The 17,130-nt window shown below is 44.4% G+C and overlaps 1 protein-coding gene across 2 annotated transcripts in view; it reads right to left on the reverse strand.

Annotated features, from left to right (window-relative positions):
- Positions 1–4,901: 4,901 nt before the first annotated feature.
- The window catches only part of EWSR1 (EWS RNA binding protein 1), a 31,445-nt gene continuing 19,216 nt past the window's right edge, over positions 4,902–17,130 (reverse strand). Inside the window, exons 8-17 of one of the 2 annotated variants that reach the window (XM_066370563.1) lie at positions 16,836–17,016; positions 14,040–14,074; positions 13,474–13,506; positions 12,876–12,994; positions 8,213–8,342; positions 7,123–7,245; positions 6,383–6,545; positions 5,854–5,951; positions 5,287–5,542; positions 4,902–5,116 (exon numbers count right to left, since the gene is read on the reverse strand). In XM_066370563.1, the coding sequence (XP_066226660.1) occupies positions 5,077–5,116; positions 5,287–5,542; positions 5,854–5,951; positions 6,383–6,545; positions 7,123–7,245; positions 8,213–8,342; positions 12,876–12,994; positions 13,474–13,506; positions 14,040–14,074; positions 16,836–17,016 (1,178 nt within the window). In that variant the 3' untranslated portion in view covers positions 4,902–5,076. Of the gene's footprint in view, positions 5,117–5,286; positions 5,543–5,853; positions 5,952–6,382; positions 6,546–7,122; positions 7,246–8,212; positions 8,343–12,875; positions 12,995–13,473; positions 13,507–14,039; positions 14,078–16,835; positions 17,017–17,130 lie in introns of both variants that reach the window. The other variant, XM_066370562.1, reaches the window with a different exon arrangement.

The following is a 17,130-nucleotide window of genomic DNA, read 5'->3' on the forward strand; positions in this document are numbered from 1 at the left end:
GGATGCCATCTGGGTCCTGCTTCAATAGTGGAAAGGAAGGTCATTGAGCTAAAGCCTGCCAGGCTTACATGCCTTTGCTGTGAGGAAACAGGGACACTGGAAGGTAGGCTTCTCCCTCACTTCTCTAAGGGAGGGTTCAGTCTCTTCCAGCCCTGCTCCAGCCACCTATGACCTAACCTTGCCCAGAATGCTGGGGTTTGCCACTGAAGGCTGAAGGTGCCCAGGGCCATCGGCCCCAATCTACGACACTGTGGACGAGCCTAGAGTATTTCTTCCAAGAAGCAGGTAAACTGATCTCATTTGCACAAGGGCCACTTAACTATGTCTTGCCTGAATAGCCAGGTTTTTTATTCTTCCCTTGAAGATCTCTGTTGTGGGTGTTGATAGTCCTATTTTCTGCTGTTTTGTTTATATAAGACACTGTCTTATTTTATTTATTTTTACAGGGACAGAGAGAGAGTCAGAGAGAGGGATAGACAGACAGAACAAAGAGAGATGAGAAGCATCAATTATCAGTTTTTCGTTGCGACACCTTAGTTGTTCATTGATTCTCTCTCACATGTGCCTTGACCGTGGGCCTTCAGCAGACTGAGTAACCCCTTGCTCGAGCCAGCAACCTTGGGTCCAAGCTGGTGAGCTTTTGCTCAAACCAGATGAGCCTGAGCTCAAGCTGGCAACCTCGGGGTCTTGAACCTGGGTCCTTCCACATCCCAGTCCGACGCTCTATCCACTGCACCACCACCTGGTCAGGCTGCTTTGTTTAATATATAGTGTTTCCTTTATTCCTCCTACCTCAATGTCCCACTCATATTTCAGGCTGGGACCTACTCCTAATTTAGAGCTCTCTTTCTCCCTTTTGCCAACTTCTATTATGAATCTACCTTTGCCACCCAGCTTAGTGTATCCCAAGGCTCTCTTTACCAAGCCACAGTCGCAGAGCTCCAGGGAAAAGCACCCTGGTCTCATATCTCCAGGCAGTGGAGAACAGAAGCTCTATCTCCACACATGCTGCAGATGGCTTTTCCAGTCTACCTGAATCATTTGGACTTGGACGTAAGCTGCAAAGTATAGAATTGTGACAACAATTCCAGTGCCATGTGGACTTTTCCTGAATGTGGACTTTTCCTGGACTCCTGCTCCTTGTGACAGCTCATAACAGACTGAACTGGGGTTGGGTTGCATTTTTCAGGGATTTGGCATGGTGTTGGGGCCAACTTGGACTTGGTGAACATGTTAAGGACACTACTCTTTTATGGATTCTTGCTGTATTGGCCAAGAGTTTGCTTAAAGGCTTTAATCACTGTATAAAAAAAAAATTGAAGACTGGATAAAGAAGATGTGGCACATATACACCATGGTACACTATTCAGCCATAAGAAATGATGACATCGGATCACTTACAACAAAATGGTGGGATCTTGATAACATTATACAGATTGAAATAAGTAAATCAGAAAAAAATAAGAACTGCAGGATTCCATACATTGGTGGGACATAAAAACGAGACTAAGAGACATGGACAAAAGTGTGGTGGTTACGGGGGGGCGGGGGGACGGAAGGAGGGAAAGGGGGAGGGGTGGGGGAGGGGCACAAAGAAAACTAGATAGAAGGTGACGGAGGACAATCTGACTTTGGGTGATGGGTATGCAACAGAATTGAATGACAAGATAACCTGGACATGTTTTCTTTGAATATATGTACCCTGATTTATTGATGTCACCCCATTAAAATAAAAATTTATTTTTAATAAAAATAAAAATTTCTAACCGCCCACCGGTTCCACAGTAATGGTGATTTATAAAGTAGGGAAGTAACTTTATAAAATTTATAAAGCAGAGGCCCTGGCTGGTTGGCTCGGTGGTAGAGCGTTGGCCTGGCGTGCAGGAGTCCCAGGTTCGATTCCCGGCCAGGGCACATAGAAGAAGCGCCCATCTGCTTCTCCACCCCTCCCCCTCTCCTTCCTCTCTGTCTCTCTCTTCCCCTCCCGCAGCCAAGGCTCCATTGGAGCAAAATTGGCCTGGGCACTGAGGATGGCTCCATGGCCTCTGCCTTGGGTGCTGGAATGGCTCTGGTTGCAACAGAGCGATGCCCCAGATGGGCAGAGCATCGCCCCCGGTAGGCGTGCTGGGTGGATCCCGGTCGGGTGCATGCGGGAGTCTGTCTACCTGCCTCCCCGTTTCCAACTTCAGAAAAATACACACACACAAATAAATAAATAAATAAATAAGTAAAATTTATAAATCAGAGTTACAGCAAGTTAAAGTATATAATAATTACTTACCAAGTACTTTGTCGGATTTTCGCCGTTTGGCAGAATAAATCTTTTTGTTTTTACAGAGACAGAGTGTCAGAAAGAGGGATAGACAGGAATGGAGAGATGAGAAGCATCAATCATTAGTTTTTCATTGCACATTGCAACACCTTAATTGTTCATTGATTGCTTTCTCATACATGCCTTGACTGCGGGCCTTCAGCAGACCGAGTAACCCCTTGCTTGAGCCAGTAAGCTTGGGCTCAAGCTGGTGAGCTTTTTGCTCAAGCCAGATGAGCCCTCGCTCAAGCTGGCAACCCCGGGATATCGAACCTGGGTTTTCCACATCACAGTCTGGTGCTCTATCCCCTGCGCCACCGCCCGGTCAGGCTGGCAGAATAAGTCTTTACAAAACAACAACTTACTATATAGTTAAATCTATCTTTTTATTTATACTTTGGTTGCTCTACTACCGCCCACCATGAAAGTTGGAATGCCCACTAGTGGGCAGTAGAGACCAGGTTGACTACCACTGCTTTAGTTGTTCATCGATTGCTTCTTATACATGCCTTGACAGAGATAGGGGGGCTCCAGCTGAGCCAATGACCCCTTGCTCAAGCTGGCAAGCCTGCACTCAGGGTGGCAACCTCAGGGTTCCCAACCTTGGTCCTCAGTGTCCGAGGTCAACACTCTTATCCACTGTGCCACTGCTGGTCAGGCTAACCTGCGGGGACCAAATCTCATAGGGCCTGTAGGTCATGGCAAGGGTAGTGGGAGCCCCCAGAGGGTTTCAATAATCAGGATGATTTATGGTGTCGAGAAGTCACTCTGATCTCTGGGGAAAAGGCTAGAGGGGAGAGGGAAGCAGGGAACCCAGTGAGAGGTATGTGGCCTAGCCTAGACTGTATGGTGGGAGGTGTGGGGAATTGGCACTGTGCTGTATTTTGAAGAGGGTCTGATGAGATGAGAGCCAGGGTGGGTATAAAAGTCAAGGACTCTTGAGGTTTCAGGAAATGGGGCAAGTGCTTCTGTTTGCTGAGATGTGGTGGAGGGAGGAGGTAGGATCTAGGCCTGCTTTAAGCCCAGCAGACTTCCAGGAGCTGGCACTTAGAAGGGTATACCTTCAGTACAGATAGGTCAGCTAGGCAGCGGAGTGTCAGAGGAGCCCTAATACCAGCCTTGGGGTCCCTCCTACATTTAGAGGTCAGTAAGAGGGGAAACAGCAAAGTGATGGGAGAACTGAGAAGGAACAATCATTGATTTGGCAATGGAGGTTGCTGGTGGCTTTCAGAACTGTTTTAGTAGAGGCAAGGCTGATTAGAAGTGGGTTCTAGAAAAGGCACAGAAAAATGGTTTGGCGTTTGAAAGTGGATAATGAAAGGTTAAAGGAGGGGTTTCCAAAGGTGGGGAAGCAATGCATATTCTCCATGGTAATGACCTGTTAACTATGAAACTGCAGATGTCAAATATTATTTCCAGGAGGGCTGGGTACAAAGGACCATCTGTCCACCTGAGCACAGGTGGGCAGTGCAAACCCTATGGCCAGCAGAGGTATACCATCTCCTCAGATGTTTCTCAAAGCCCTGCTTCCAATGGGGGGGGGGGGGGGCAGGGGATGGAAGGGAAGGAATATATTCTAAATTTTTTTCTCCTTGGCTCAAGGTGACAATCTCTCCTTGAAGCTTTGGACATGGAATGTCTTTTTTGACTGGGAGCATGTTAAGGCCTGTTGGTTTCTTCAACATGTCTGGTGGTGGTAATTATTACAGACTTGGGAAACCTCTTTTCCCAGGTAGGCATGTCAAGGCCTCAGTCTGAGCGACTGAAATCACACATGCACAGGCAGTAAGACTTAAATCTGCTGGTCTGGACTTAATGCAAGTCCAGAAAGACAAGGTTGATCAAAAAGGCAAACATGAAAGGTCTGGGGCTCTTCTCATGTTGTGTCCAATTTCAGAAACATGCCCACTGGGAAAAGCTTTGACCTCTGACCCTGCACAAGGCAACCAGGTACGGGTATGAGATCTTTAATTAAGATTAGGCTATTTACCAAATTTTAAAACTTTAATCCTGTAACATTAAGAAAGCGCTGATACCAAGTGGGACTAAAAATGACCCCTTTTTGAGCCTTCCCCAGGGGAGGAGCACTCGAGTTCCACACAAAGGGGATTCAGAAGGTACAGGCCATGGTGACAGGTTCTCCAAACAGCAGCCCTCACTGCAAACCACACAGGCCTGTGCTGTGATGTCCCCTTGATCCAGTTCAGGGTCAGAGTGAAGAGTGACGCCAGCTCCCTTTCCCTTGCCTGCAGCACTGTCACCACCAACGCGGCTGTGCATGGTTTTCATGTTATTACCATTTCAGATTTTCCCACATGTGACACACGAGCCATTTATCTGGAGAGCACCCCACTCCCTGCTCCTAGTAGACATGCAGTGACTTTGGAACAGAGGCTGAGAAGAATGACTGTTTATAAACATTTGGAATTTTATTTAAAAAAAAAAAAAGACATCACAACCATGAACATTGTTACAGTTAGTTAGAGGCCTTCTTGGTTCTCCACAATGATACTGAGCATGCTCACAAGGGGTTCCCACTGTTAAGTCTTAAACAACCATCTTTAAAAGGAAAAAAAAGAACTCCGCACACTACCATTTAACTTGTTTTAATGTTTCTTCACAAATGGTGAAAAATACTAAAGTACAGACAAGGAATAATCATAATGTTGTGGCCAACATTATAAATATGGAATTATAAATTTAAAACATTTTCTGGTTTAAAAAATAAATCTGGTAGTCAATGCAGCTCTGCGGGGTCACTGCATCTAGTAGGGCCGGTCTCTGCGTTCCTGACGGTGTTCACCTCTGTAAGTCGGAAAAGGGGGTGGAGAGGAAACAGGTTAAAATGGGGTATGGAGTGGAAGCCCCCCTTCCCCCACCGGAGTCCTGGGCTGAGCTTCCCGCCTGCTAACACTGGACTGCTCCAGGCAAAGATAGCCAGGGGCTGCCCCCAGCTGGTTTTCACCACCACATACTTATCCATTTTTCCAGGTCCTCCACGCCCGCCTCGTCTTCCTCCCATCTGTTCCATCAAAGGTCCAGGAGGAACCCCAGGGCCACCTCGTCTTCCTCCACCAAAGCCACCTCGGTCCATGCCTCGGCCGCCACGGAAGCCACCTCTGTCTCCACCACGACCACCTCTGAACATTCCACCACCAGGACCCCCGCGATCCATGAGGCCACCTCTTCCTCCCCGCATGCCACCAGGGCCACCTCTGCCACGGTCACCGCCTAGGGAAAGAACAGGAAAAGACTGATCAGTGGCAACAGAGAGAGAATGGGTGGATGCAGAGATCCTCAGGCTGCCTAGGATCTGCTCTTCTCCCAGAGCAGACACAAACATCCATAATTTGATCTGACACTGGGGTCAGTCACCATTTAGAAGAGATAATGGAACTTAAAGAGCCCCAGCACTGCACTCTGCACTCACTGAAACCACCGACCTAGTTCTTAGTGGGCGCTGTAGATTACCAAGCCAACAAAGTTTAACAGGAGGTTTAGTACCACGAAGCTGAGGAGACACTCCCCAAACCTGTACCTACCTGGGGGTGGAAAGGGTGGCGGGAGGAAGCCTTCAGGCTTCGGGGCCTTACACTGGTTGCATTCTGTTCTCCAGGCGAAGTTCTGGTTTCCACACCCCCTGCATAAAGTCATATCAACAGAAATCACCAATTAATTGAAGCTGAACAAACAAAGGTGACATGTAAGTAGGCACACACTGTACTCCATCAAAAACAATGGGTCTTGGGTTAAACACCATTAAGAGGATGTGTCCACTGAAAATATACTCAGGTAGCAATGCACCCATAGGACCAGCGTTGATCCACCAAAATGTCTGTACAACACATACATGTGGACCCTATCCAGTGACCTTTAGAAGGTTCTGAAGCAGCTGGTAATGATGATTAGGCCACCCCCTACCCAACAGATCAATGAGTCATCATTATGCTCCTTAAGAACCCCCCCTCCAAAAAAAAAGATAAAGAACCCACCATTCCTCTTCAGAATGGGAATGAGGTAAGATGTAGAGTGACTCACTAGTAGCACCAATCTGTGAAAAGAAGTACATACGGATTGGGGCACTGCCAGTCTCCAGCTCGGTGTTGGACGTTTCCTCCTCCGGATGGGTTCCCCCGGGAACCCCGGGGCCCTCTTGGGGGAAAGCCTCCTCTGTCTCCTCCACGGCCTCCCATGCGACCCATGGGCCCCCCAGGACCTCCTGGGCCCCCTGGACCTGCAATAAGAAAGAGCAATCACCTCTTTGTAGCATTGGATTTGATATAGGGAAATACATGAGAAATACACCACTAAGGGCATTGCCCCATCACCTGCCCCAAACTTTCCCACAGGTCCAAGGACACAGCTCTGCACTTCACATGTAGAGCTGCCTCTTAACAATGTGAGTTTGAATTGTGTGGTTAGGAACCCATGTATGTGGAGGATCAACTTGTTATGTGCAGATGCGGTATAGCCAATCTAAGCCCTGCGCTGTGCAAGGGTCAACTGCACATTACTTCAGTTAGCTCCCACAACAGTCGTATGAGGGCAGGTGTTTTCATACAGATAGAGACCAAAGCAGCAAAATGGCAGCAGCCCTGGGGCTGATCCAGGCAGAGGTCGCACTGGGATGCCAGCTTGCTTGACCAGCCAGGCCATGCTCTTCGCTTCCTTTTACCCCCATTGGCCTTTACTGTCAGCATTCAGCAGTCTAGTACTGATTCTACATCCCTTTTTACTATTTCTAATTGGCTTGTCTTCACTCTAGAAATAAGCTTGTGTATTAAAAAACTTTCAAAACAGTACAGCAGTACCTCCACGGAGCGGCGGCGGCATCCCCCTGCCCTCTCGCGGTGGCATGCCCCCCCGCATGCTGTTCATCGGAGGCTTCTTCCGAGCAAGAGAAACTTTAATTTTGCTTCCTTGAAAATCTTTCCCTGGAACAAGATAACAGAACACCCATTACTCCCAACCACCAACTCTTCCCTCAAGGGACTAGACCACCACTCCTGACCAACCCCGGCACCCTGCTGCACCAGTGTGCCTGCCCTGTCTTCTCTAAGAGATTTCCTGTAAGGCCAGAAAAGCCTTGGAAACATACTTAAAGCCCCTCTGTGTTAAGAACAAAAAAAAAGCTGGAAAGGGACCGCTGCCCAGCACAGCATGAGAAGCAGGGACATGAAGTGTTCCGAAGAGGAGGGCCAGGATCTGTCCTTGGACACTTTCAGGTTGGTTTTGTCTGTAGTGAAATTTCAGGGTCAATGTTGAGGTCGTATATATATACTGCTCACAAAAATTAGGGGATATTTGAAAATGAAGCGATAAAATACCCCTAATTTTTGTGAGCAGTAAACACTCAAATGTACAGTGGCTAAAATGTTCATGGAGTTTTCTTTTTTCATTTTTTTTTTTTTTTTTTAACAGAGTGAGAGTCAGAGAGAGGGATAGATAGGGACAGAAAGAGATGAGAAGCATCAATCATTAGTTTTTCATTGTGACACCTTAGTTGCTCATTGATTGCTTTCTCATGTGCCTTGACCGTGGGCCTTCAGCAGACCGAGTAACCCCTTGCTCAAGCCAGCGACCTTGGGTCCAAGCTGGTGAGCCTTGCTCAAACCAGATGAGCCTGTGCTCAAGCTGGCGACCTCAGGGTCTCAAACCTGGGTCCTCTGCGTCCCAGTCTGACGCTCTATACACCGCACCACCGCCTGGTCAGGCCATTGAGTTTTCTGTACCTTCTCCGTGCTCAGAGAACCACTTCAGAGAATCACGCCTCAATAGTCAAATATATTAGCAAAACCCTCTTACCATGCAAGCTGACACATGCAACATCTGGTACAAGGCCCTTTGTGTGCCCCAAAGCAGGCCGTTAAGAATGCAGACCCGTGACACTAAGGCTCTTACCATCAAACCATTCCACAGCAGCCTTGGCAGTTGGTGGGTCTTCATAGGACACTGTAGCATCGCCTTTGGGCTTTCCTGTTTCCTTGTCCAAGTAGATATGAATCATGGGCTGTCCGGTTCTCTTGTTCATCTAGGCATAAAATAGCATAGTTAGGCTGTGATCAGAATATACTAGTTTTTTTGGGAAAAAACTTGTGAAATTCAGAGAAGTCCCTCAAACTGTTAAAAGCACCAGTTTGTCACAGATACACATTCAGTAAGATGTTAATTTATCTGAGTATAATTATGGGTGACTAATTTCCTAAACGGCTGCAACAAATACATACTTAATTGATCCCCACCCCCTAGATGTATTTTATCACAGGAACCAAATTAGGCTCAAATTTTCAAAGTGTGGAAGTGAACAGTATGGTCTGGGCTCCACTCCTCCCCCAGCCATCCCCTCCTGGTGTCCATGTACCTGTCCCAACATTTTCTATGTCCACTACAAGCACCCAGTGAGAGCAGCCACCTCTTAGAAGAGGCAGTCAGGAACAGATACCACCACGTAAGATACAACTTGCATAAAGTAAAAATAACCTTGAAATCATTAAGTACGGTATACAAGATTGTGCATACACTAAAAGGATTCTTTCTTTTCTTTTTTTTAAATTTTATTTATTCATTTTAGAGAGGAGAGAGAGGGAGAGAGAGAGAGACAGAGAGAGAAGAGAGAAGGGGGAGGAGCAGGAAGCATCAACTCCCATATGTGCCTTGACCAGGCAAGCCAGGGTTTTGAACCAGCAACCTCAGTGTTTCCAGGTTGACACTTTATCCACTGTGCCACCACAGGTCAGGCCTGATTATGGTCTTTTTTAAAAAAGGAGCAATGGTTATATATATATGTAACTGTTTTTATAAGAAACATATACATTAAGACAGAAAGAGCGGAATGAATGATGGGATATGTAGTTTTAAACTCTCCTTTATAAACAGAGATATAATATAATGTTTATGAGAAAAAAGACCACTCAGTATTATAAAATTATTAATTCTCAAATTGTCTTACAGATTCAGTAAACACTCAATTGGAGTTTTTAAGGAATATCATAAACTGATTCCAATATATATAAGGAAGAACAAGGAGTAAATAACAAAACATTCCTGAAGAAAAAGCAAAACAAAATAATGTGCCTTACTAGATACCAAGATTTAGCACGAAGACATAGTAATTAACAGTGCCATTAATACAGATGAATACAAATTAACCAAAAGTATATGAGAGCCAAGAAATAGACCCAAGTATGGATGGAAATTTCTATGTGACAGATATAGCTTTATATACCACTGGGGAAAGGGTAGCTCTTTTATTAAAAAATGTTGCCAGAACTAAGGATCTTGCAAACAGAAAAAATAAAGACATATACCAGTAAGAAAAAAAACTGTTAAGTTCAACTGCCTTAAAATTAAGAATTTCTGTTCATCCAAAGAAAATGAAAAAAAGGAGACATGAACTGGGAGAATTATTTTGCAACAGAGAATTATTTTGCATTAATCTAAACTTTAGATTCTAAAGGAAAGTGAGTATAATACAAATAAGCATTTCATAGAAGATGGTATGCAGTTATAACAATTAGCAAAAAAGAAAATTGAAAAATCACACTTCCATTTTCTTCTACCAGATTAGCAAAGGTTGAGACATGATTCCTAGTAGTGGTAAGAATGTGTTCATCAGTAATACTGGTAGGCGTCTAAGTGGTGGGCCATACTACTATCTTGTGAAGTTAAATGTACATAAACAACTTAAGCAATTTTATGCCTGGGTACAATTAATCCTCATCATTTGTGGATTCAATACTTGGAAATTTGCCTACTCACTAAAATTAAAAATTATAAACTCCAAAATCAATACTAGTGGCACTTTTGTGGTTTTGCAGATATGCAGAGTTGCAAAAAAATTTAAGCTGCCTGATGTACATGCTCACTCAGCTAAGGTCACACAAGATAAAACTCTGCCCTCTCAATCCTCTCCCTCTCTACAGACGATCAGAGGATGGAGACTGTAGGGGACAGGGCAGGCAGTGTGAAGCTCCGACTCTGAGACCAGCTTGGTAAATCTGAATACCAACTTAGCAGTCAATACTTCTGAACCTCCTCGCCTTTTTTTTTTTTTTTTACAGAGACAGAGAGAGGGATAGACAGACAGGAACGAAGAGATGAGAAGCATCATCAATTATTAGTTTTTCGTTGCGTGTTGCGACTTCTTAGTTGTTCATTGATTGCTTTCTCATATGTGCCTTGACCGCGGGCCTTCAGCAGACTGAGTAACCCCTTGCTGGAGCCAGCGACCTTGGGTCCAAGCTGGTGAGCTTTTTGCTCAAACCAGATGAGCCCGTGCTCAAGCTGGCGACCTTGGGGTCTTGAACCTGGGTCCTTCCACATCCCAGTCCAACGCTCTATCCACTGCGCCACCACCTTGTCAGGCTGAACCTCCATGCTTTTTTTTTTTCTCTGAAGCTGGAAACGGGGAGAGACAGACAGACTCCCCCATGCGCCCGACCGGGATCCACCCAGCACGCCCACCAGGGGGAGACGCTCTGCCGCTACCAGAGCCACTTTAGCCACTTTAGCGCCTGGGGCAGAGGCCAAGGAGCCATCCCCAGCGCCCGGGCCATCTTTGCTCCAAAGGAGCCCCGCCGCGGGAGGGGAAGAGAGAGACAGAGAGGAAGGAGAGGGGGAGGGTGGAGCAGATGGGCACTTCTCCTGTGTGCCCTGGCTGGGAATTGAACCCGGGACTTCTGCACGCCAGGCTCTACCACTGAGCCAACCGGCCAGGGCCTGAACCTCCATACTTTTTTAAAAAAATTTAAAAAATTTTCAACCTGGATTAAGAAAAAAAATTTTTTTTTCACTGAATTTAATAGGATAACACTGGTTAATAAAATTATATAGGTTTCAGCCCTGGCCGGTTGGCTCAGCGGTAGAGTGTCGGCCTAGCGTGCGGAGGACCCGGGTTCGATTCCCGGCCAGGGCACACAGGAGAAGCGCCCATTTGCTTCTCCACCCCTCCGCCGCGCTTTCCTCTCCGTCTCTCTCTTCCCCTCCCGCAGCCAAGGCTCCATTGGAGCAAAGATGGCCCGGGCGCTGGGGATGGCTCTGTGGCCTCTGCCTCAGGCGCTAGAGTGGCTCTGGTCGCAACATGGCGACGCCCAGGATGGGCAGAGCATCGCTCCCTGGTGGGCAGAGCGTCGCCCCATGGTGGGCGTGCCGGGTGGATCCCGGTCGGGCGCATGCGGGAGTCTGTCTCTCCCTGTTTCCAGCTTCAGAAAAATGGAAAAAAAAAAAAAAAAAAAAATTATATAGGTTTCAGGTGTACAAATCTGTAACATCTTTTTCTGTCTGTACATACTTCTCTCCAAGGAGCAGTAGTTCAGCATACACTAATCAGTATTTGTACCAAGTTTTAGAACTTAGTTGTAAATAACAAGAAAGAACTGCATCAAAAAAAAAAAAAAGAAGAAAGAACTGCATCCACACAAGGCACTGACACAGTGCACCAGGAAGTGTGCACACAAATGCTCACTGCAGCATGGCTTATATACTGGAAACCCAGAGACAAACCACCCAACTGTTTATAGAGAATGTATGACTAACTTGTGATGTACTTAGCAGTATAGGATTCCCAAACTTTTGAGCTTCTAACCAGGAGACTCTCCTTCCTGTCTCAAAACCGGTTTCTTAGTTTTCCCTAACAATCGTACCATCATTCCAGTAGCTCAGACCAAAACGTTCTAGCCACACCAGCTTCCTTGAAATTGCCAGGCAATCTCCTGCCCAAGAATCTTTGCCTTGCTATTCCATCCATCATTCTGAAATACCTTCCCCCCTCTGACCTTTACGGATGGCTTCATTCCTCATTTTTTCCCTGCCTTTTTGCTGTCTTTTCCTCTGTAACTCAGATGGTTAGAATGTGGTTGTGAACCACCAAGGTCGCGGATTTGATCCACAGTCAGGGCACATACAAGAACCAGTTGGTGAATGAACAACAAAGTGGAACAAATGAATGCTTCCCTTTTTCTTGCTCCCCTTTCCTCTAGAATGTATCAACTTAAAAAAAGAGTAGGTTTGCCCTGGTCGACCTGGCGTGCAGGAGTCCCGGGTTCGATTCTCGGCCAGGGCACACAGGAGAGGTACCCATCTGCTTCTCCTCCCCTCCCCCTCTCCTTCCTCTCTGTCTCTCTCTTCCCCTCCTGCAGCCAAGGCTCCAATGGAGCAAAGTTTGCCTGGGTGCTGAGGATGGCTCTGATTGCGGCAGAGCGATGCCCCAAGATGGGCAAAGCATCGACCCCTGGTGGGCACGCCAGGTGGATCCTGGTCAGGCGCATGCAGGAGTCTGTCTGACTGCCTCCCCGTTTCCAGCTTCGGAAAAATACAAAAAAACCCAACAACAAAACAAAACAAAAACAAAAGAGTAGGTTTACAGTTGTATAAAAAAGACATGGAGGTTATGATTTTAATAACACAGGAACAAATAGTATTCTGCGTACTCGTAACTGCATACCTACTTTTGCCACCCCCGTACATCCAGAAAAAAAACTTCAGAAACTGCTCTTATCAATTTGGTCTCTAAAATGTTCTATGGTTGGAAGATCCCCAGATTGTAGTTATGCTTTTACTTACTTACCTTAACAACTCCACACTGCTTAAAGAAGTCTGCCAGATCATCTAGAGTCACACTGTCATTTAATCCTTGCACATAGATTGCACTGTTGTCAGAGTCTTCATCTGGATCAACAGGGGGGCCTTCCAGAAAAAAGAAGATGGAAGGGAGTTACTATCATGTAGGTTTAGGGGCTCATTAACCAACTGGTCCCTACTGCCCAGTGGAATTCATGGCAAATTAAGCAAACTACCAACTACCATACTAACAAGAAAGTCATGGCACTTTAAAAAAAAAATTTTTATTTCTTGATTTTAGTGAGAGAAGAAGGGAGACAGGAACATTGATTTGTTCCTGTATGTGCCCTGACTGGGGATCGAACTGGCAACCTCTGTGCTTCGGGATGACATTCTAACCAACTGAGCTATCCGGCCAGGGAATCCATGGCACTTTTGATTCACTTTGTTTAAGGCTATTATGATATTAGATAAAGGAAACCCCAAACTGCCCTCAACAGCAAGAATAAACATCATATTGATCAAGCTGCTGAACTCGAACACACTTTTACTTTTGTGATATTCATGTATAAGAGTGCAACGTAAAATACAAAATTGAACAATACCTAGATCAAGATCCGGTCCTTCGTCCATGGGTCCTGCCAACCAGGAAAGATCACATAAAATATTATTAGTGCACGTCTTGCAAGCTACAAACCTTACAAACACACATAACTATCTACTACACCACCATTTGATGGGGCTTCATTAAATTCAAAATGACCCGCACTGCTAAAATGGAGCAGTGCCCCTTTAACATTTGTGAAAGGTTTGCTAGGGTTTTTTTTTTCTTTGCTGGTTTGCTTTTAAACCGTTAACCAAATACACTCTCAAAGCTTATGTGCCAAATTAGGGTTAAATTTAAGTAAAAAATTTTCCTCCAAATAAACCAAATTTTAAAAATGTATTCTCCCCCACATTACAAAAGCAGTTGCTCAATACTTCAAGTTACCCTTTGTTTTGTAACCATAGGTTAACCTTATTACCCCTAAGACAATGCCGGCAGTACCCATTAGTCTCTTTTGTATAGATCATTTTTAAACCACTTATGAAACTAATAAAAAATTATAGTTTTCTAAAAACTGACTTTATTTTTTTTAAACACTATCCATGGTAATACTCAAAAACTTACCACCAGGCTTATTGAAGCCACCTCGCTCTCCAGCGCTGCTGGGGGGATAAACGAAGAAATGAAGGCCTTTCCCTTTAAAAGCCAGTACCGCTCTGAGCCTTGCGGGGGCTCGTGGGGAAGAAGGGCACTGGCTAAACACATCTCCAAACAATGCATCTCTCTCATCTTGTCACTATGCCTTTCTTCAGGGCAGCTTGCTCAAATTTCCTTTATATACAACCTTGCTTGTCTGATTGTACACACCAGTGTGGTTGGTTCCTTTCATTTCAGGGGCTGGTATTAATAGTGCAATACTTGGCAAATGAGGGGGAAAAAATAGATCCCAAACACCCACCCCATCAGCTGAAAAACAGAGAGAGCTTGGTGTAGAGGGGAATAGCAAGCTGAGGCAACTTGAACCTTTTCCATGTTCATAAAGGTGCACCCTCAACCTCTCCCAGCAGAGAGCCAAGTGAGGCCCTGGGCTTCCTAACAAGTCACAGTATAATAAAGCAGGAAACAACTACATTAAATGCCTACAATACACACCAGAGGACGCATCCAACCAATCTCCAGCATAAAGCTATACACATTTCAGGGCACTAAGGAATTTAACAATCTCTGTGAAAGAATAATTTATAACTAATACCAAGGCTCAATGGACTGGGGGTGCAACTTTATAGACATATCAGTTGAGAATAATAACAACAGCAGAACAGAGTTACTGCCTTACATACTTTAAAGGGGAAGGAAATAAGAATTGGGTCATTTTTTTCCTTTAAAATTAAATAAAGGCAGCTCCCCAGTGAGAGGCCCTGAGCTTTTTCTAACCAGTATTGCACCTTTAATACCTGAATATACAATTTCAAGCTGTTGCATGCAGCTTTGTCTCCTTTTTAAAAGTACACACCATAAAATGTTCTCTCTCTTTAAAAACAAAAGTTTACACTTTAAGGTTACACAATTCTAGTATTATACCTCCTCTGGTTCATTACCAAACAACAAGTATGCAGTTACCAAAGTTACAGAAGGATTCCATTTATACAATGAATACATTTTGTTAAAAATATTCTATGTATATTTTTCCTCTCCATATGGACACCGTGTCTAGTCCCACTTTTCATTATGCTGCCGGCTGAGTACTGAGTACGGGTACTTTTTAAGTATTGAAGTGTATACAAGGCTCTCACTTTGTAACCTGTAGCATATAAATGCGACAAAGCATGTTAAAAAGTTTCCACGTTTAACAGCCAATGAAAATATCAAAATACTGAGGCAATGAAAAAGGGCATGTTAACAACATTTGAGTGCCTTACCTGCAGACGACACTGAAAACCATCATCACACCACAATAAAAAGAAAGGAGGGGGAAATGCCCCTGTCCTGTCCCCAAAGGATCCAACTGACTGCTTCAGTCTGTTGAAAAACCTCAGGGGAAAGCCATAATTTTTTTCAATGGCTCCAGTAGACTTATTCAGAAAGAAGGGACCCCTCTACTAGTAATGTCTAGCAAAATTAGAATTATTACTTTGTAGTATTAAAATGAATAAATTTGAAATTGCTTTTGCGACCGAAAAATACTAAGATTTCTAGGTGATTGGAGACGTGATGATAGTAATTTCAAGCGTCTATGTCTATTTTAAAACATCCATAAAGAAGTGAAACCTTTATAATGGAATGACATTCTTCAAATCAGAAGAGTGATTTTACTTTATACCAAATTGTTCATAAATTTTGCATGTTGTTGTAAAATAATTGTTTCTTCCACTAAAGATTTCACTAGACTTTTAAGTTATGCAGAATATGAAAAACAGTACTTTCAATCAGTATCTCTCAACAGTAGATTTTCTAATTCAAAAGTTAATTTTTAATCTATTTAATTTTAAAGTCCATTTCTATTACCAAAAAAAGGAATTTTATTCGACTTTTCCTTGAACCAACCAATCCAATTTATACTTAATAAAACATTCTGCATAACTTTTAAACTAGTTTATATCGGGACAGAACACACACAGAACTAAGCCTTCTGGATTATGTTAACCACCAACATTGTATTATACCTCAACTTCATTAAAGTACAGATACCAGGAAAGAGGGGATGGGAAAAAGGGAGGGGGAGGGCAGGCACAGGCAGCAGGGTTATGTTATTGATCTAAACAGTTTTCTAAACCAGATTGTGCCATCAATCAAAATGGTCAAACCGATTTAGACTTCTTAAAATCTCCAATGGGGAATAATCCTATTAATGATATACATTATCTATAAAACACTATTGGATTTTTCTGTGTAGCAGGTGCACCTCAGGCCATAGTTCAAGGATTACGGGACCAAGATCTTCCGCATTATGTTCAACAGTTCCGAGTACAAACAGAAAGAAGTTGGGGACAAACATTGTGGAAAACAGCTGCATTCCTTTTCTGCAGTATATACACCAGGTATTTCAAGACAACCATTCAGAGATAGTTAGTTAAAAACCTACATTGTTAGAAAGGTTGTGTGTGTTCCATCCCAAGTCTATTATTACCCGTAGAGGCTTTTCACCTCTGGAAACCATGAAGGGAACTGAAAGCTCTAATTTCAAAACCATTCTTTGTTCTCCCCAACCCAACCAAGTAGATTGGCAGGGAAAAAAAGCAAACTGCCACATAATATATGCCATAAAGGTGACATTTCCATGTTTTAGAAGATGGCATGGGCTCAACAGATTGTCCATGGAAATGCAGAAATAAATTTATTATGTCTTTCAGTCCCTTCTTTCCATTGAAAATCCTATGGATGAAACAAAATTAGATAAAAGGAGAAAAGGTTTGCTCTTACCCCATTCCACCGCGTCCTCCTCCCCGCCCACCTCTGCTCATGCCTCCACGATCAAATCCCCCTCTTCCCCTGCCCCGGTTATCAGGGCCACTCATGCTCCGGTTCTCTCCTGGTCCGGAAAATCCTCCAGACTCCTGCCCATAAACACCCATGCTACTGGGGTGGTCCTGTCGGAATGAACCTGAGGAAAGAGTCACATCTGTAAGCCATGGACCAGTATTTACACCACTGCCTGTTGTATACTCTCCTGGAATCACAGACTTCTCAATTGCAAGGCAGTAACCAAGGCACCATC

The sequence above is a fragment of the Saccopteryx leptura genome, chromosome 2, assembly GCF_036850995.1.
Source record: "Saccopteryx leptura isolate mSacLep1 chromosome 2, mSacLep1_pri_phased_curated, whole genome shotgun sequence".
NCBI lineage: Eukaryota > Metazoa > Chordata > Mammalia > Chiroptera > Emballonuridae > Saccopteryx > Saccopteryx leptura.